This window comes from Cheilinus undulatus, linkage group 16, assembly GCF_018320785.1.
Source record: "Cheilinus undulatus linkage group 16, ASM1832078v1, whole genome shotgun sequence".
NCBI classification, from domain to species: domain Eukaryota; kingdom Metazoa; phylum Chordata; class Actinopteri; order Labriformes; family Labridae; genus Cheilinus; species Cheilinus undulatus.
Window position 1 is genome coordinate 5,978,644 of NC_054880.1, and position 21,851 is coordinate 6,000,494.

Genomic DNA, 21,851 nt, shown 5'->3' on the forward strand with positions numbered 1-21,851 from the left:
TGCAAATATCTAATATCCACAAAAAGTTCAGACATTTCCCTTGCAGACTGCTTCAGTAGAAAACAAAAAGCACGCATTATATTAACATAAATGTTTCTGACCATGCATAAAAAAACTAGGAAAGCCGCTGACGTTTTAAAAACATGATTTTAACTTGCAAAATAAAGGAAGGATCCCCGCTATAGCTAAATGATTTTAATAAAATACCAGATTGCAATTATTTGACTTATACTGCAATTTTGATATGATTTTCAAAGAGTGACAATTTTACATCATTATTCTCTCCTTAATTAAGAAACATTAAATGACTATTGAAAGATTAAAACAGGATATATGACTGATTAATTTTGCAATTTCTGCACAAAAAAACTTAATTTCTTCTTCTTTTTTTGTATAAAATGTGCAGCAGAACATCTCTGCTGCAGGATATTTGAATTAAAATGGTACTCAAAATGGATCTTTGACACAAATTTTACCTGAATATTGTGATAAATAATTGTTCTGCCTCTTTTTCCACAGAGTTAAATCTTCTGGTTTTAGAAGAAAGAGGCATATCAGTCATTTTCTATTTGTGCAACATGCATTTTTCCATTTTTTACAGCCCTATTTTCTGATGAATAAAGATGTTTATAGGGAGCAAAATGTGGCAGAATTTACGTTTGATTAAAACGGCATGCAGATCCTGGAATGGCATCAAACGCTGGTGAGTCTTCCGTCGACTCTGACATGAATCCAGCTGGAGCAGAGCGCTCTGCTTTAATTAATAACCGGGTTAACCAGCCGTCGATGCCGTCCCCCTGCCTCTCAGGTTAGTCATGGGGAAGGAGGCCGCTGTGTACACACTGACTGTGGTTTAAGTGCAGGCTGAGAGGCGGCGCCCTGCAAACACAACCTGAACTACACCAGTCTCCCTGCAGCAAGATGGCTCAGACCATCGCTTCTTTAACCCTGAGGGTTCCAGAAGCACGACTGTCACAGAGCCAGAGATCTAACATTCAGTCTCTGATATTTAAACACATTACCCACGTTTTAAAACGATGGAATCTCCGTTATTAAAGATCTAAAGAGAATCTGACTCGCTGTTCACGCAGCCTTTAAAGTACAAATAAACACTGCAGATATGTTTGTAAAATGCAGAAAATGTGCAGGAGTTGGGCCACATTTTGACAGGTGAGAACAAGAAATTATCCAACTCTGGGTTTCTATTTTTATGTATTAGAAAATATATCAAGCAAAACCACACAAGTTTACACTTCCGTTTCACTCTAGTAAAAATAAAACAATAATATCTGTTTGACACCCTGGCAGCAAAATTAGCAGTCCTAGGCACCAAATGCAGGATGATCTGTTGTTTTCAATAACAAAAAGCTGCTGGGAAATTCCTGCACACTTCCTAAATTACACATAAACATTGGCAAATTCCTACTGTTAGTGCTACTTCCACAGTGCTCTCTCCCTTTCTCTCACTGCAGCGTCTGATTTTAACAACAGCCGAAGACATTGGTTTCCAACCTGGGGTCCGGGCACCCCTAGGGGGAGTGCCAAAGATCTCAAGGGGAGGGTCTGTTTGCTTTCAGGTTGTCAAAATTGGATGTACATACGTATTTTTTATTGAATCATGATTAGCAACATAATGCATTAAGGCCAACCTTTAAAAATGAAGAGAATCTCTTCATTTTTAAGTACAAAGTGATCATTTTTAAGGGGGGAAATTAGATTATAAAGTTGTTTGTTTACAAGAAAAAAAACACCGAATTTCACAGTTTAAATTGTAGGATATTTACAAGACAAACTTGCAATTTCTAAGTTTATAAAGTCTTAAATTTTGACAATAGAAACTCAAAAATGTCAAATTTTAAAGGGGACATATTTTACCCCTTTAAGACAAGTTTATATTGGTGTCAGAGGTCCAAAAACCTGAAAAAACATTCCAGTATTGAATTTTTGCATGTCTAAAAACTGCTGTTTCTGTGTCTGTGGCTTTAGATATTAATGAGCTGTCTGACTCCGCCCCTGACCACGCCCCTCTCCGGAAATGGATGTGGCTCTCCTGATCCTGACCTCCTCTCAGCTCAGGAGAGGAGGGCAGAACTTTCTCAGAAGTGGGGAGAGCCAACCGAACCTGGGGGCAGGACTAACTCCCCACGTGACATCACGAGGGGCAAATCTGAGAACGGCTTGTTTCAACACATTTTCTAAAGGGTGGGGGGTGTTTCTGGTGCCTGAGGGGATCGTGGACAGGCCAGGGGCACATATTTTTTGTTGGAAAAGACTGAAAAATTTTTTTTTTTTTTTTGTATAAAACCTCCCCTCGTCCATCATTTACAATAGTGTTAGGCCCAAAAAATAAAAAATAAAAAGGTTGGATTTTTGACTTTATAATATCAAAATCACAAGGTTTTGGTTCACTTATATTTACAGCTTTTAAAGTAAAAAATGTCGACTATTTTCTTGTGAATTTCTGACTTTTTAAAACTTGAGAATTATGTTCGGATTTTGTCAATGAAAACCATTAAAATTAATTTTAATTTTCCACGTGGGTCCTTGGGGGCGTGGCTTTTCCTCAGACCCGAGTGGTGGGGTGGTGGAAAAAAAGGTTGGGAACCACTGACTTAAGATACTGGTGCCTTTCTGTCACTATTTATCATTAAATTAAAAAATATGATTTTGTTGCATTATTAAACAGTAAACCATGGTTTCCGTTTCACGGATGAATTTAATATCATTGGCCAGAAAAGCTGTTTAAAGTGCAACTATGCCTGCAGGATACAGTTCAAAAGCTTCTTGCAAAGTATTCTGAGAATGCCTCTAACATGAAGTTGGACAGCATCGTCACTTTTGAACAGCTTTTCTCCGTGAATATGTCAGATTATTTCAGGAAATGAAAACGCAGGGTTAACTGATCAGTACATCCACACTGAAGAGTGCAGCTGCAGAGGAAAAGAAGCCTCCTTTTAAAAAAGCCAAGCAACAAAGCTGAGTGCTGTGTCACTCTGCAGCATGGACATATTCAGTGTAGCCACACCTCTGTCTCCACAGACCCGCATAAGTGACACTGTCACGCTCAGCGTGTCCAACAGTCTGCAGAGAAACTGTACGACTGTCAGGGTGTGAACCGGTGTCACTCGCTGACTCACGTCTGCTCTTTGTTGTCCGTTAGGTGTGGAGCTCATGCCAAGGAACAAAACGAGACTTAAAGTCAATAAAGGAGTAAAGTCGTGACTGCTGTAACAAAGAATGGCTCAGTGGGCTGAAAAACATGATTTAGCTGCCTCTGCTTTGAATAATCACAGCATATATCACCCCTACACAATGGAAATACAAACTAACTGCAGGTGCATTCAGGGTTAGCGCTGCATTTCTTGGAGGGTCTTGGAGGGAGCCAAATTCCAAAAATCCAGTGCAAACAGGCCGAGAGGGTGAGTGAGTCAACAGACCCATGCAAGTAATAAAATAACTGTTTAATGAAAATTGTGCTGTATTTTTCTGCAAACTGCTCGATAGCACGCTAAAATATCAATCAAAAACAGTGTAAAATATTAACAAACATTTCTGAACCCACAAAGATAAAGTTTATGAGAACTAAGAAGAGTGTACTTGTCTTTCTATGATTTATTTGTGGTTTGCTCATAACGATGCCACCTGCAGTATCTTCTAATGGTTCACAGCCTTGAAATCAGTGCAACATTAAGATTCAGCAAGTTTGCATGTTGTTCTCTTCTGGTTGGAGGTTTTTTTTTTTTTTTTTTTTGGCTTTTCAACCAAACGTAAAGAAAGGGATCCTTCTGCAGTGATCATAGGAGTCAAGTTAAGAAAGATGGAAGCCTTTTCATGTTTCTATAATTATTCTAGCTAATTCAAATCAGGGTAATGCAAAAATAACAACCTTTTTCTGTTTAAGAGGCTTTAAAGAATTACCTGGGTGAGAAAACAGTGATGAAATTAAACTGTTTAAAAGTTAGTTCAGTCCAAACCACGTAACTTATCTATTAAAGGATTGCACATCTTCTGCATGCACCAAATGTTGCAATAAGCCAAAAAGACATTGTCTAATTCAGTGGTTCCCAAAGTGGGGGACACAAGATGCTTTTCATAAAACAAAGAGTAATTTCATATGATTTAAAATCATAAATTTTATCTATTATTTTTTTTTTAATTGTTAAAATGAGTTCAAATTCAAATCAAAACATTGTTATTAACTGATATTTGTGCTTAAATGCAAGTAAAAGTTACAAAAACAACCTAAAAAGCAAGTTTTAGAACATGAAGCTTTTTGCAATATTGTGTGTTTAATCCCCCTCAAGGGAAGGTTGGCATCCCTGATCTCTGACACTGTTCATTTTGGGGGTCACAGGCTGAAGAGTTTGGGAACTCCTGGTCTAATTCACAAGCACACACAAAGGGTTAACTGTTCCCCTAACTGTGCTGCAGAGCAAACCAGGTCTCATGCGGTTATCTGAGGGAAAATTGGCCCCTGCCGATGTAAATAAAACTCACTTTGAAAAGTGTCTAAACAGCAATGCTAACATCCACACACACACAGAGGTAGAATAACCGTCTGCTGAGAGCTGGCGGTAAATATAAGAGATGCCACGCTCTCTGAAAGGAATGATGTGTAAATAATGTCTGACATCACCATTATTGATATTACCAGGGGTTAAACCAGTCCAGGACTTCCAGAAGCTCCAAACTTCATCCACATGTGTGGAGACCTTTCTTGTTCCGCTCAGAAAGGAAGCTTTTGTTGAACCAGAGTAACTCTTAGCACATTTTTTAAGTGTAAAACATTTCCCCTCCCATCCAAAGTCATCATCCTTATGTAGACTGAAGCCATGCAGACTAAAGATGCAGATCGATTCTCTCCACATTCAAAGACAAAATAAGAGCAAACTCTTCGACTTTATCAGCCTGTTTGTGTCTGAACATCATTACAGATGTATGCTTTGTTAAACAGACCTTCAGACTGAGCAGATAAATAGTTTAGTAAGCATGGCTTTTGGAGCTTAGTACTCACAGTAGACGGTGAGGTTGAAGGGGGCGCTCTTCTCCGTCTCCAGCTTGTTGGCAGCCAAGCAGTAGATCGGACCGACCAGGTCTGACCTGAGAACGCCTGCGATGGTGAGTTGGCTGGATAATTCCTCCTGAGAGTCACACAAACACAGAAAATACATCAGACATGTGGAAATGAAAGGTTGATTTAGGCATCTGAATTTACTTTAAGAGTGAACAAACATGGTTTACATTTGGTACATCTCTAATAAACACTTTTTTTAATTCTGCTGTGCCATAAAATTCCATGTTGACTTGCACCTTTGCAGCTTAAGAGCAAAATGGTTTTCTGTTTTTATCCTGGTCAAAAAAGAAAACTTTAACAGCCTCAGTTTTATATATGTTCAGTACTGTGCAGAACTTTAGGGCATGTTTGGGCCAGAAACTGTGGCTGAATTAAGGCGTAGATGTCTGGATGTCCTTGCATATTACCAGGGGAATGAGGAATAAATGTGGTGAGAAAAATAACAGAGTCTACATTTTTAAGGTGGAGTAAGGAGTGGATGTGGTAAGTAAGCACCGCCTGGTCCTGCTGTGGATGTCCCAAGGGCCTAAAAACCATAGTCTCTTTACCAGTGGTGAAAAGGACCAGACAAAAGAGGTGCCATCGAGTTTGACCTTGGTTGCCAAGTGACACACGAGTGTGTGCAGCTTGACTCTGCCCTGCCCACCTCTACAGCCTTGGGTTGTGGCACATGGCGCCTGGTGATGACTCCTTAGTGCTCATTATGCCTAAAACTTATGCACATGCCTGTAAACTTATTTAAAAGTCAACCAATTTAACTGAACACAAGGTCGTCCAGTGAGTGAATAAAAAGGTGCAAGAATTGGGCATAACTGAGGCTTGATTTCAGAAGGATAAAATGTGGATATTGAGCCTACTAAATCAATTTCAAAGCAGAAATTTACAGTGAAAACAACTAAGAAATAGCAGATAAACTAATAAATAATCAAATAAAACTCTAAATAAAAAGGATAACTATAGCTTTCTTCAGTCTTTTCCATGTTCAAGTCCAGGCTGTGGCTCCTATCCCACTTCTCTTCCCCTCTCTCTCTCTCCTATGTTTCTAACTCTATCCACTGCCTTCCTCTATAATAACCACATAAAAAGCCCAGTAATAACCTTTAAACGTGCAACAACTCACATCTTTTACTGTGATCTTTTTGCCGTCTGCCAAAATGGGAGTGGTGCCGTTGATCCAGGTGAACTTGAGGAAGGAGCCTTTAGCGGAGCAGGTCAGAACCACGGTGCTGTTGTGCTCGAGGGCCTCAGGCAGGTTGGACTTGATGGCCACAGCAGACACCGGCTCTGCAGGGAGAGACCAGGAGGTTAGTTAGAAGAAGAAGAAGATTCCTCACTTGTTTTTGAGACATAGTGTTCACAGTTCAGATGAAGATTTGTGCCACGTTTGATGAAAATCCCCAAAAGCGTTCTAAAGACACTGTGTTTTTAAGAAATGTCTGGAAAGTGTTAAATTGAGTCTTCATTCATTGAGTCTTGTTTTAAAAGCATGTTTATGAAAAAAAAAAAAAAAGCATGTTCACTCTCCATTTGTTCCACCAGCATACATGGAAACTACACGACTGTAAGAGTCACAGATATGATTTATGGGCTGTAGTTTTAATAAGTTCTGACATCAGGTCATCACTGAAGACGGAATAGTCCGGACCAGTTTGCTAACATGCTGTCAGTTGGTATCCAAATACCTAAGATGGATCAATAATCCTTTAACATGCACCGTCTGAACAATTCAAACAAGTCCAAGTCATGGATGGAGAGCAGGTTTTGTAGCTGCACTTACAAACAGAAAAAAATGTGCATCATCTGCAGGAGTTTTTGCACCTTCCAAGGGTTAGAAATCAACATAGCATTCATTTTCTCTCATGAAGCATTTTATTGAAGAGTTTTCAAACAAATTAAATAACTTTAAAGAGTTTTAGTCACGAAATGGTAGTATAAATGATTAGTTGATGCTTCCGTGAGGGTAGAAAGTTTAATAACCTGCTCGCTGAGGGCTGTTTTTTCTCTCCACACAATCCTTACTGTACTCTAAATTCAACATCTGAATGAAGGGACTGAGGGTGGCAGGAAATATCGTAGCGACTAGACCTGCTGGACTAGTTCTTAATAATCCTGGAGCTCCTCTCCTGAATGTGACGGCTGTTTATTGATGATTAGGCAACTGTAGGTGTGTAAGAACAATGTGAAGGAGTGGAAACCAGTTCTGACAGCAAAGGTCATCCTACAACTTAACAAGAAATACTTTAGGGAGCGTTTGATCCAGATCGGCCTTGATAACTGTTTTGTGAATCAAATTCCTCAGAAGGGACAATAAAGTGTGACGAATATGAAACAATGCTTTTAAATTGGGCTCTCATCTTTAAGTATTCAGGGTTTAAAACAGACTTTTAACGCAAAAAAGTCAAATTCTCTAAGAGATCTCTGCTAGGAACTGCAAGACGGGCTGTAACGGCTTCTCTAATGGCAAACAAACATGTCACGTCATGACCTTTAATAGTCGTCATTTTGTCACTGGCATGGTCAGGTTTATTTCTAAGAGTCTGACAACATTACAGAAAGAAACAGCTGACTGCTTTCTTTAAAGCCACCAAACTCGATCATAACAACTGGAAGTTTAAGTTCTGGGAGTTCCCCAACCACTGCTTCAGTGGTTGAATTTGTAACTGTACAACATTTAATTCCAAACGGCTTGTTTGTTTACTGCTCAGCGCTTTTCCATTCAAAACAACAGAGATAAACTAACCAGTGGAGGCAGCCATAAACCAGTAACTCCTATTTTCTGAGGAGTAAAACGATACTACCACCGGCATGAAACCAGTAACCTATGAACATTTCTGATGATATTTACAACCTGATATATCATCTGCAAATATCAGCCATACAAACAAATACATTTATGGAGTTCTACAAGACAGTCTGAGAGTAGACAGTAGGCTACATGTCTCATGACGACTGCAGAACACAGAGTTTGCTGGTACAATGTTTTAAATTTCTTTATTTAATTCAACTTTACTCATAAATAAAGTTGGAGAATATAACTGGAGCTCTAATCCAGGATTAAATTATGTATCAACCCAATTCAGCAGTAGTTCCATGAATAGTGGTTTGCTTTAGCTTTAGCCAAAGCTATCATAGTTATGCTAACAGTGTAATTAATGCTACACAAGCAGATGTAGCTATGTTAGTTTTATCAATGTGAGCTCAAGCAAATGTACCTAAAGCTAATGTGGCTAAGCAGAGAATGTACCTCCATAGCAGCTTTGTATGCTTAGTTTTGCTACATTAGCAATGCAGCTATGTAGATACATTATCTATGGCTCAGTTAGCTTTAGCAAACATAGCTAAAGCTGACTTAGCTATGCAGATAACATAGATTTGTAGCTTACGTAGAAGTTTAACAAGCTTAGCTTTAGCTACATTAGCAATGCAGCTATGTAGATACTAGGAGTGTAACGATTCATTAATCTGATCGATATATCGATTGTTTGAGCAACGATTCAGTCAAATCCATTCAAAGTATAAACATCCATATCCATCAGCATTTTTACCTTAGACTTTTATTTTGAAAGTCCCCTCGCCTGTCCCCTCATTCACTCTGTTGCAGAATGTTTTTCATGTAAATGCCGTTTGGCAATAAAATTCTTAAAACGTATCAATATTGTGTTTTTTTCCTTTATGTGAAAACAAATTGTGGTAAATGGGTTCACAATATCATCTGATAGCAATCGCAGGCCTCTAAATCGAATCATGGCAGACTTTGTGATATCAGCTAATATCGAACCATTGATCTGAGAATCGATATCAATATCTTATCGTGATAAAACTGTTGATTTACACCCCTAGTAGATACATTATCTATGGCTCAGTTAGCTTTAGCAAACATAGCTAAAGCTGACTTAGCTATGCAGATAACGTGGATTTATAGTTTACAGAGCAGTTTGGTAAGCTTAGCTTTGGCTACATTAGCAATGCAGCTATGTAGATATATTATCTATGGCTCACTTAGCTTTAGCAACATAGCTAAAGCTGACTGAGCTATGCAGATAACAGTTTTCTAGCTTACATAGAAGTTTTACAAGCTTGGCTTTGGCTACATTGGCAATGCAGCCATGTAGATACATTATCTATGGCTCCCTTAGCTTTAGCAAACATAGCTAAAGCTGACTGAGCTATGCAGATAACGTGGATTTGTAGCTTACATAGCAGATTTGCTAGCTTAGTTTTAGCTACATTAGCAATGAAGCTATGTAGATGCATTAGATATGGCTCAGTTAGCTTTAGCAAACATAACTAAAGCTGACTTAGCTATGCAGATAATGTGGATTTGTAGCTTACATAGCAGTTTTACAAGCTTAGCTTTAGCTACATTAGCAATGAAGCTATGTAGATATATTAGATATGGCTCAGTTAGCTTTAGCAAACATACCTAAAGCTGTCTAAGCTATTCAGATAACGTAGATTTGTAGCTTACATAGATGCTTTGTGAGCTTAGCTTAGCCTTGTTGGCTACATAGGTGTGTTATCCACGTACCTTACACAGCTAACAGTGCTATGTATACTTTGCTGGCTTTTTCCTGCAAGCAGTCTTGGCTTTATTTTAGGGTTTGTATTCAAGTTTTGCAGGTCAGGTTTTTAACCTGACCCTCATCTTAACCCTGAATGGAAGCTTAATCCAGTTTCACCCGTTTTTCACCTGTTTTAATACCACAGCAACAAAAACAGAAAACCTGTAAGCACTAATTAATGTTTAATTTCTGTTGCACTTCCCAAAAACTGCAAACTCCTGCAGAGTGACTAAACTTCACTCATACATTTGTGAGATGTCAGTGTCAGTAAAATGACAGAAATAGCATTGTTTTTATAACACCCACAAAGTATTCAAACACATTTGCTACTGGTAATCTACAACCCAAAATATGCAAAGTTACGTCCCTGATTAGGAATGATAAGAGGTCTGGGGACGAGACAAAACAAACATGGAGACAGCGGTGGTTTTGTTGTGTTTGTCAAACATGTGACGTCTCTGCTGTGTGAGGAAGAGTGTAACTGTATGAATGAGAGGCAAAAAGCATGCTCTGCTGCAAACCACCCTTCAATAAACAGAGATCCAGAGCCATGTCCCTCTGCTGACATTTATTATTTAGGGAAACAAACCGACTGCAGCGCCATGACTGCTCGATATCAAGAGCCCAGAGCTGGGAAAGGCTGCAGCTCTTCGCCAACAAATCAATGAATTGTTGAACCAAATATTTGTCTGTTTCTGCTTCTCAGGTATCTGGATACTGAGCTGTTCTTAATCAATAGGACTGATTATCTTTCAATTTCAACAGCCGAAAAAATAGGAGAAGAGAAACTTGTCTGACTGAGTTTAAATTGGTTGTTTGGGTTGACCAGGATGAACCTGCTCCTTTAGAAAGTAACTCCAGACCATTGCTTTTGTCTTGTTTTATCCTTTTTGTCCTGGGTGCCTCCCTTTTAAGGTCTTCTCTATCCCAGCTAGTCTGGGAACGCCTCAGAGCCCCCTAGAAGAGCTGGAACATGCTCCTGTGAGAGGGACGTCTAGGTTGACTTGCCTAGGCTGCTGTCATTGTGACCTGATCACGGGTATGTGGACGAAAATGGATGGATAGGATGATTCTTTAACAATAGTGACCATCTATGGACCCACGTGGTCAGAGAAGCAGCTGTAAACACGATAGCTCCGTACACTTATCAGATATTATCCCTTTCCACAAGGCGGTCCAGTTTGGTTCTGCTTTGCCGAGTTTTAGCACATTAAATTCTGATCCCACCTGTGTTTCCTCAGCTGAAATCAGACAGAAATCTCTCTCTTTGTAGAGATCCAGATCATTTGGCTCAGCTCAGAGCTGGCTCTTCATTCAGTACCAGTTTGGCTTTGCAATGTGGATCAAATAATGAAAAAGGATGGAGGAAAGGAAACTAGAACTCAAACGGGAGCTAGCTACAGAGGCTCACGTTTAGTAGAACAGGCTCGTTCATGAATGGCACAACTTTACTCTGTCTCTCACCCCACAAGGTTTATTCGGTTGATAATACATCATTCTTTCAATTTAAAGCACATCTGTGACAAAATGAGGGGTTTTTTTATATGTCTAAGGGGATCAGCAAGCCTCCGACTCAAGACTCGTCTTCCTTCATTAGTCCAGATCAATGGTTCCCAAATGGTGTGGCAAAGCACACTGGTGTACCTTGAGAAAGAGCAGCAAAGCCTTGCCAGGCAAGAGCAGTTTAAATATGGCAGCATGACTGTGATTTGCCAATAGCAAGCAGAATAAAAGAGTAGTTGAAATAGTTTAAATAATCAATATTTCAACTAATTTATCTCCTCTTCTTTCAATAAAAGGCTAGTTTTCTAATGACAATTAAGTAATTTCACAAGTTCTCTGGAAAATTGACACATAATGATGGGGAAAGAGGGTATAAAATGTGCCAGTTTTGCCCCTTTCCTTTTTTATATCAGGCGTTTTGGTCCAGTCATGCTCTAAACTGCAACACATTCAATGAACTAGTCGTGTTGTTTGGTCGTGATCTGTCATAAGACAGACTAGTGGGTCCTGAGGCTGGTGTTAATTTCGTCGACTAAAAATGTTCTTCGTCAGCCTTTTATTCCATAACAAAAACTAGACTAAGACTAAAAAAAATAGATCTATGATGGCTAAAACTGACAAAAACTAAGTTTAGTGTTCATCAAGATGACTAAAACTAGACTAAAAGGAATTTAGTTTTTGTCTGATATTCAAAATCTGTGATATTTCTCCACTGTGGGTAAATCTGTCAAAAAACTGTATCTGTATCTATTCTGTCTCTCAGCTGTAGAAAGCAGGGACCCCAGGTTTGGCAGAGTGCGGAGAACACACTTCCATGATTTGGTACCAGATTTAGGCAAGAGAATAAATGTTTGGAATAAAAGTAAAGACTAAAATGTGAGGACTTTTTATGGACTAAAACTAGACTAAAATGTTTTGACTTTTCGTCGATTAAAACTAAAAAGGTTTGAAATGACTAAAATGTGACTAAAATTAAAATGCATTTCATTTAAGACTAAAACTAAGACTTAAGTTAAAAACAGCTGCCAAAATTAACACTGCCTAAGGCCAGACCAGTTGAGAACTACTGGTCTAGATCAGGGGTTCTCAACCTTTTCAGCCCGCGACCCCCAAAATAAAGGTGTCAGTGACCAGGGACCTCCAGGGCCCAGCCAACCTGGAGGTCAGCAAAATCATGGTCCATTGTAAAGTGAAGCTGTGGTATTTTATATTTAACCTGAATAATAACCACTCTTACTAAAGAAACAAATTTTAATTCATTTGTGTAGTAAGTAGCCCTCTTAATTTTTTTTTTTTTGTTAAAAACAGAATTAAAATACATTAAAACTAGCAAAAATGGGTTAATAATGGCAAAAATGGTGGGAAAGGTGGTGAAATTAGATTTTAGAAGTAGCAGAAAGAGGTTAGAAATGCAAAAAAAATAGACGTGTCAAAAAATAACCAAAAAATTGCAACAATGGGTATATTAAGAGGTAAAAGGGGATTCAAAAGTGGCAAAAATAGGTGGAAATTTGGTGAAAATGGGATGGAAATTGATATAAGAAAGGGTTAGCTGAGGCAGAAATGGTCAGAAACAGGCAAAATGGACAAAGCAAATTGTGAAATGTGGCTTAAAAATTGGTAAAAGGGGTTAACAGTGGCAATAATGTGTCAACAGAGCCAACAATAGGCAGAGAGTGGCAAGATTTGGTTTAGAAGTGGCAAAAACAGGCAGAAAAAAGTGGAGGAAAGGGTTTAAAATGGACAAAAAATGGGTTTTAAGTTGCAAAAATGGATTAGAATTAGGCAATACTGGTGTAAAGTGGCATCAGTGTAATTCAGAAATGTTCTTAGTCTTTTTAAAGGCATCTGGAGACCCCCACTCAGTGTCTCACGACCCCCTGTGGGGTCCCGACCCCAACGTTGAGAACCCCTGGTCTAGATAATGCTAGAAGATCTGCAGGACTGAGTAATCTGTGATAGTGATCGACTCCACAGCAGGTAAATAGTGGAAACAATCCTGTTTGTGTGTGTAGAAATCTTCTGATGATAATTGTAGCTACTTTCTTTCCCTTGTTTCCCAACAGCTGTCCCCCACTTCCCGACCCCCATCAGGCATTCCCGCCTCATCAGGATTACGAGATTGCACACAAGCTAATGCTAACGCAACTCTTCTTTTATCCATTTCCTACAAGCAAATATCAGTTATTTTCTCATGAACTCAACTTGTTGGTCACTGTTTGTGTTTCTGACTCTACCCACTGTCCTCTTCTCTAAAAAAAAGGCATGCAAGCCTGAAATATGCCGGAATAAAAATAACTCGACGTATTTCTGTTATCTCAGTGTAAAAAAGTTGATTTTGCTGTGATTCAAAAAAATACTCCTTGAGATAAAAACATTCACTGTTAATCAAGGGGAAACATTGTTTCCCTGAGATAAAAAAAAAAGCTAAGATCTCAAGAAAACAACCAAAATCGCCTTGTTATCACAGAAACAGAGTCAAACGAAGTGCATGGATGTAGGTCTGTAAAAAACAGCAGGCAGTGAGTCAGCCTCTGAATATTTCCTGAATGTTGAAACGAGGTCAGAGCGTTAAAGAGAGCACATCGACACCTTGACCTGAACCCAAACACGCCCACAGACACCCAGAGGAGAGGCGGCACGAAGAGACACACCCTCAAGAAAACCCTGAACCGCGTCTTCTGCCCGTTAAATGCAGAGAGAACAACGTCACCGCTCCTCTGTGGGAGAAAGCGACTCTTCAAAATGACACCTTTGATAAATTACCATCCTGCAGCACGATTTTACAAGATCAGCTCAAGGATGTTATCATGGCCAATCAGGAAACATGTTATTATCATGCAGCAGAGCACTCATATGTTTAACAAATGCTTAAATTGATATGAAAGGAGGGCATGGCTCTCCTTCCGTGAAGGTCTCAAGCGTTTGTGTCTGTACTTTGCGGCTGCTAAGCAACACAGAAATTGTGGCGGCACCGAGATACCCAACACTCCAGAACAGGTGTGGCTCGGCCTCCAACACGCACACAACTGCTTCAGAAAATTATTACACCTGGCTTAAAGAATTCAAGTTATTGAATAAGAGAGAGCTGGTGCATGGGTAAATAACTATTGCTTATTTAAAAACCTCAATTTTAAACCAATATGTCCTGTATTCAATCATGCAAATGTTTGCTGTAGCTTCCTAAAGGGGCACTGTGAAGTCGTGAGGGATTTTCCTGTTTTGTGAGTGTCACACTTGCTAGAATCTAATATTTGGTGCAAGATTTAGGACTTGCAACAAGTAAGACATTGGCTCAAACACCTGAAGCAGATACACAGCCGCCTGTAGACATTTGACGAGATCTCTGACACAGAGGAAGTGAGATTTTTGGTCTGTGAGCAGGTCAGCCTAGCCCCAAAACACTCTGTAAGGTTAGGCTACTTTTATTTACCTGCTGTGGCCGGTAAGTGGAGGAAATTCACCTGACACTGCCTGAAAGAACATGCATTTCGCCGGTGGCAGGTGCTAATTTCCCACCCTGCCCTCCACCGATCTGGGGGCTTTATGGCAGAGTGCAGGAACAGAAGCCTTTCCTCAGTATAAAACACAAGAAAGCTCGCTTTGAGTTCGCAATAAAGCACACAAAAGACTGTGAGAAACAAGATTCTCTGGTCTGCTGAAACCAACATCAAACTGTTCTGTCTCAATTCTAACAGTTATACCAGGGGGAAGCCAGGCAACTGTCATTACACCATCCCAGCAGTGAAGCATGGTGGTGGCAGCATCATGCTGTGGGCGTGTTTCTCAGCAGAAGGGACTGAGAGACTGGTCAGGGTTGAGGGGAAGCTGAATGGGGAAGAAATAGTCTCAATGAAAACCTGTTCCATAGCTCTCAGGATTTCAGACTGGACCAAAGGTTCCCTTTCCAACATGACAATGACCCTAAGACCACGATCAAGACCACACAGGAGTGGCCCAGCCAGAGTCCTGACCTGAACCCTATTAAATGTCTCTGGAAAGACCTGGTGTTCAATCCAGTAGTGCAAAGCTTGTTGCATCATATTCAGAAGACCTTGAGGCTGAAATTGCTGCTGAAGGTGCTTCAGCTAAGTTCTGAGTAAAATGTGAGTGAAAGAGATGGTTTTGTTTTTGCATTCAATTATGCCTTTTTTTGCATTTGACTTTCAGGGCCACCATAGAGTGTGATAAAATAAAATAAAAAAAACACTGGAGACACATTCTGCAAAGTAAGGTCTATTTTCTTTATAAATCAGAAACAGCCAGTCAGTAGGTGTGAAGTCAGCTGGTGCTGCAGGTGTTACAAAAGGTAAAAACTCACCTAGGACTCGGAGCTGGATGTCTCCAGTTCTCGCTGACCCATCAGCTGTTATGATACTGATGCTGTAATCACCGCTGTCCTCAGACTTCACAGATGCCAGGGAAAGAAAACCGTTGTCCTTGTTGATCGACACCCTCCCCTCCCAAGCTGGGGCCACATTCAGCCCTGCATCGCCCACCGTAGCCACACGATCCCTTTCGCCTTCGACGACGAAATACCAGATTATAAACGTGTAGGTAGGTTTATTAAGCAGCGTCTGTATGGTGGCATTCTTTCCCAGAATTACATCCACAGGACCCTCGGGTAGCACGGCTTCTCCTGCACAGGAACCTGTGCAGGACAAACAGAAGTCAGATAAGCAAACAGACATTAGCAGAGCAGCTTTCAGTAAGATGGAGGCCCCAAACAAAGCAGTCCAACAATTCATTGCTTCAGTATGACTTTAGGGATCTATAGAGGTATAACCTTAACTCTTTAGGACAGGGGTGTCAAACTCAATCATGGTAGGGGCTGGATTCTGGATTCAGGTCTAGTCTGAGGACCTTTTTAACCAGAAACTGTCAACCTCATTTCATCAGTAATAAAATATTTTTAAAAATGTAGCACTGATGATATATTTTGAAATTTAAAAAGTTAAAAAGATAAGTTTAAAGGCTCATAATCTGAAAAAAGTAAATTTATTAGTTCAAAAAGGTCAAAGCATGAAATTGAAATTGAAAAATAATGTTTTTTAATGGCAAATATATTAGAAAGAAGTCAAAATCATAAGTTCAAAAGGTCAAAATATGAAATAGAATTTTTAAGCATGAAATTAAAAGTCAAAATATGATTCAAAATTTTTTAATTGTGACTTTTAAAGATCAAACTATGGGATTATGAAGTCAAAGATTGGAGTTGAAAATATGACACAAAATACAAAATAACTAGTTAAAAAGGTCAAAACATGACTTAAAATTTTGAATAAAGAATCTAAAAGCTCAAAGTATTATATGAGAAGTCAAAATCATGAGATGAAATGCTCAAAGTACAAAAAAAAGTCAAAAATCCTAAGTTTGAGTCCTAACTGTGAGATGCAAAATTGAAAATGTGAAATTAAAACACAAATTAATTTCTTTTCCCACGTTCTTGGCTTTTTATCTAATTATTTTACTCCTTACTTTTTCAGATTTTATGACTTAAATCATCAAGAATAAGTTTACATTTTTATACTTGAGGAAATCTGCAGACCTCAGACTGATGGGCCAATTAGAACAGAGATATGAGATCATCTTACGGGCCGGATTTGGCCCCTGGGCCTTGAGTTTGACACCCTGCTTTAGGAGTTTTTTTGGGGAGCTTGGACCTGGCTTTTAGGGAGGTATTTTAGTGTTATTTTATTCACTCTGTTTACATTCAAACACTCTTTAAGAATGTTAAATAAAAAGCTACAAAAACCCACTTTGTAAACAAGTCAGTGCACTTTAGTTCTCTTTCTTTACTCGGGTACTACCAGGAAAAATGTCGGGTGAATTCAGCTACACCATATGGACAAAAGTATCTGGCCACACCTGTTAATTATTGAACTCATGTTTCAATCAGCCCTGTTGCCAGGAAATGTCATCCCTGCTGGTTATTCCACACTTAAGTGGAAGTGATATTATAAGAGAGTGGAAGAGTTTAGGAACAACAGGAACTCAGCAAAGAAGATGAAAACCACATAAGGGCGGGGGTGAATACTTGTTCACAGCATCATCAGGCCTTTCTTATGGATGCTTCTTTAGGAAGCGGCCCTCATTCCAAACTAATTGAGTAGCACTGCTTTACGGAATGAATGGGCACAGATTCCCACAAAAACACTCTAAAACCTTACAAAAGCCTTCCAAGAAGAATGGAGGCTGCTGAGAGGGGCCAACAACACATTAAAGTACATGTGATGGACAGGTGGCCAAATACTTTTGTCTACATAGTGGGACTTCAGGTAAACTGGGACAGTTTAAGAAAGCAGCTGAGTATTTTTCCCTGAAAGGATGGTGTCAGAACTAAAACCTTCTTTGGGATGTCTATGACTAAAGTCACGTAACATTTTTTGGTGGCATCACATGAGTGGGCGTGGCCAAATAGTAAGGTGGCCCAAAAAACTATGAGGTAAGAGGAATGGCATACACTTTAGCTTCATCTTGATAAACATTTTGAATACAACTAGCTGTAGATAAAGTGATTTAGTAGATCAGAGTAAATATCATAATTTTAAAGCGTGCTTATTTTTTAAGAGCAGGACGTTTTCTTGATGTTCAAGTTGGGACGGCATGTCTCAGGTGATTTGGAAAGATGTGAATAAAATCATGTTAACACTAATATATTCATATAACTTAGTTCAAAAAAGAAGAAACTAACATCTATCTGAGCACAGAACCACAGAGATGCAGACTAAAGCCAAGTTTGAAGCACATATATTTGATTTTTTTTATTTTTTATGATCTTCCCTGTCATTTTAGAGTTCAGTAGAATTCTCTCCTGTGTTTTTTTATTTTCATATTAAAAGAGTAGACAGCCTGAGGAATTCAGAGACGTTTCATTCGTTGGTTAATTCATGCCGGAATGTGATCGTAAGGTAGAATTACAAAAACTGCCTCAACCTGAATTCACCCTAAAACTTCATTTACTGAAGTTTCTCAGCTGGTTTTTTGGTGACTTTAGCGAGAATTCAAGCGGGTTACAACAAGTTTCCACGCACAAAAAGTGAAGGAGACGCAGCAAGAGCACCAAATAAACGAGTAAACGAGGATTCTGGCTAAAATGTGCACACACATCCTGCAGACTGAGAGGTTTAAAATGTTCTTACCGATAAAAGACAGCAGAAAGAGAAGCGAGTTAAAGGCGAACAGATCCATCCCGGACGGTTCAAGTATTTCCAGCAGACAGCAGAGACGACAATGCGGCAGTACCTGCTGCTTTTAGAAGCTGGACACACCCAGACACTCAGCAAGGTGAGGAAGAGCGCATGATCGCACGCACGCGCACATCGGCGTGCGGTATGTTGGTGCGTCCTGCTTCTCAATGAATCATCTGTGCCCGCGTAAATTTCCCCTGCCTTCTTTTTCTTTCTTTTTTTTTTTTTACAGAATGAATAAACAAACAAATGTGGAAGCAAACTCTTTCGTCCCTTCAACTCTTATTTTTTTATCACCATACTAATATCTAATAATCAGCCTGAATTTTAAAAAAGTGTATAAATTGGTAGGGCTTCTTTTATCCTCTATTAAACCTGTTTTTATTGGTTGGGTTTTTATATCTGAACTTCTTTTAGCTGTTCCGAAAATGACAGAGACTCGACTCTTCCAGTTTCTATAAGGAGATCAGAGAGTCGCTGCTGCCTCCTGGTGGACAAATTTAAAATTGTTAAGCCCGAGTCTCTTTTAGTGTAAATGTGTGTATTCATGTTATTGGATCGGACAGAATCAAGTTGGCAAGGGAAACCTTTCATTTTTGCCTAATTTATTTTGCAATTTCAGCAAATAGCTATTTCTCATAGAAATGACGCAGTTGAAGTCCAGAACCCTCCAGCAGGCCGAAGCACCACATTTTGACATTACCTCTTTCAACTTTCATGTCGCTAAAGCAGGGGTGTCAAACTCAGTCTCAGCAGGGGCCAGATTCTGGATTTAGGTCTGACCTGAGGGCCTAACTGGGTCAACATTTAACCATAACTGTCAACCTCATTTTCACCAGTAATAAAATATGAAAAAATACTGATGATAAATAATTTAGAAATTCAAAAAAGTAAAAATGATGAGTTTAAAGGCTCAAATCTAAGATAAAAATGCAATTAATTGGTTCAAAACATCAGAACACAATATTAAAAATAGAAAAAGAATGTTTTTAAAGGGCAAATACACAAGGAGAAAGTTGAAATCATACGTTTGAAAGGTCAAAATATGAAATCAATTTTGAAATCATGAGTTTAAAGTCAAAATATGACTTAAAATTTGAAATTGTGAGTCTGATAGTTCAAAATATGGGATTAAAAAGCCAAAATTAGGAGTTGAAAATGTCAAAATATGAGAAAGACTTCAAAATGATGACTTAAAAAATTAAAATATGATTTGAATTCAAACTTGGGAGTTTAAAAGTTAAAAATATGATAAAGAATGTTTAAAAAATGAATTTAAAATTCCAGAATATGAGGAAAAATTGAAATCATTTATTTAAAAGTCAAAATGTGGGATTAAAAAGCCAAAGTAAGAAGTTGAAAAGGTCAAAATATGACTTAAAATTTAAAATTGGGGCTCTAAAATATAAAAATGTGACATATAAAGTCTAAATTATGACTGGAAAAGGTGAAAGTATGACTTAAAATTTAAAATATGGGCTCTAAAAGATAAAAATTTGACATATAAATTCCATATTATGAGTGGAACAGGTCAAAATATAAAATGAAATGTCAAAATCATAAGTTTGAGTCATAATCTTGAGATGCAAAATTGAAAATCTGAAATAAAACACAAATTACCACCACCATATTCTTGACTTTTTATGAAATCTTTCTTAACTTTTACTTTCCCAGATTTTTAGCTTAACAAGGATATTTTTAATAATCAAGTTGATGTTTACATTATTATACTGGAGGAAAGATTTGGCCCCCATTTGAAGCCCCCAGGTATCTGGGCTGGGCTTTCACATGAGACCATGTTAGTGTCTGTAGTAGCAGGCACCATCCCATAGGGGGCAGAAGTGTCTGACTACGTAACACTTTGATATGCGGTCACTGATTTGAGTCCTTTTTGAGTTGAATGTGGTGTAGGTGAAAATGGTTGTTTGGGCTTGTAGCTGAACTCTTCTCTTCAATCTGATGTGTAACATGACTGTTTCTGTGCAAAAATAGAGAGCACAGAGCAAGTTTGTTTGGATCAAGACAATCAGGACCAAATTTGGTCCCGCTGGAGGTAGGTTTTAACTGGAGTTATTTTGTCATGTTTAAAAAGTTAAAAAAATAAAATAAAATCTTGAAGAAAAAAATTGGATAATTATATATATATATATATATATATATATATATATATATATATATATATATATATATATATTAATATTATTATTATTATTATTTTAGTGTTCATGTTCATGTTTTCCAGAAATTATAACTACGGAAGCCCACAGAGGACAGACATTCATATATTAGGTTCTATGGCTTTTTCTTTGTTGACAAATAATTTCTTTCTCTTTATCTTGAGATAGCAATGCTGGTTTTCCAGAAACATGATATACTTCTAAGGAAACAGCATCGAATAAACGAGGGATGCAAGGAGATAAAAACATCAGCCGAGGAAGACTAAGGAGACCAAGGCAGCTTACAAATTCTACATTACAAAAATTAGCAAGATGAGGAGGGCCACTATTTTTGTATATTTTTCACTTTTCCCATATACAAGCTTTTGTTTTACAAATTCAGAAAAAACTGTCAGAATTCTGAGATTAAACACAGAATTGTGATTTGTTTTTTTCTTAGACACAATTTATCTTAAAAAAATCAGAGATTTAAGTAAGGATATTCTAGATTTAAGTTATTCTGAAAATGACTTAGGAATTTTGACTTATTTCTTTAAGAAACAACTTTTTCTTCAATTTCTGAGATAAAATTAGGAGTCTGAGATTAAAATCAGAGATCTGACATTAAAGTCAGACTTCCAGCATTCTGGGATCAAAACTGACATTCTGAGAAAATGTCTAAGATTGAAGTCTGAACTTCAAGTAGTATTTTAGACATGTTTAGATGGTTTTTTTCATTATTATTATTCTCAAATTAAAGTTAGGATTTGGAGCAAAGTCAGAATACCGGACAAAGGTACAAATTCTGAGATTACATTCAGAACACTAACTGTCAACGAAAATCTCTGACAGGATCTTTAAAGATAACTTCAGATTCTGATTTTAAAGTAAGAAAAAGTCAGGTTTGTAACGTTAAAGTCAGAATTATGATTTTTCTTTTCATAGTTCTGACTTTTATCTCAGAATTCTGATTTTATTCTAAGAGCTCTGACTTTATTCTAAGAATTCTGACTTTAACACCAGAACTAGATAAAAATGCATCTGATTTTTTACTTCATCTCTTGAGAAAATATCTTACCTGGAGGTGTATCAAGAAAACATTTACCTGGGCCTTACCCTCGTCTGTGCAAAAATAAAGCTAAAACTGAGAGAAAGGCTGATAGACAAATGAAAACAAAATAAAACCCTTCTAGAATCGAGGTAAGGAAAAGTCTGCAATGTCTTTGGTCCCTCAAAACTTCCGCCTGCTGGGGGCGATATATGCACCTCAGGCAGCCACAAACGGTTTAACGACAGCCGTAAAATGGAAAGCGAAGGAGAATGTCACCCGGTGTTTTGGAATAAGGAGTGACCGTGCTAATTGGTG

General features: G+C 38.3%; 1 protein-coding gene across 1 annotated transcript in view; it reads right to left on the reverse strand.

The window, feature by feature from the left end:
• The window catches only part of LOC121523787 (carcinoembryonic antigen-related cell adhesion molecule 5-like), a 47,929-nt gene extending 29,525 nt beyond the window's left edge, over positions 1-18,404 (reverse strand). Inside the window, exons 1-4 of the mRNA XM_041808826.1 lie at positions 18,282-18,404; positions 15,461-15,790; positions 6,195-6,358; positions 5,015-5,141 (exon numbers count right to left, since the gene is read on the reverse strand). Of these exons, the coding sequence (XP_041664760.1) occupies positions 5,015-5,141; positions 6,195-6,358; positions 15,461-15,790; positions 18,282-18,330 (670 nt within the window). The 5' untranslated portion in view covers positions 18,331-18,404. The remainder of the gene's footprint in view (positions 1-5,014; positions 5,142-6,194; positions 6,359-15,460; positions 15,791-18,281) is intronic.
• Between the last annotated feature and the right edge of the window lie 3,447 nt (positions 18,405-21,851).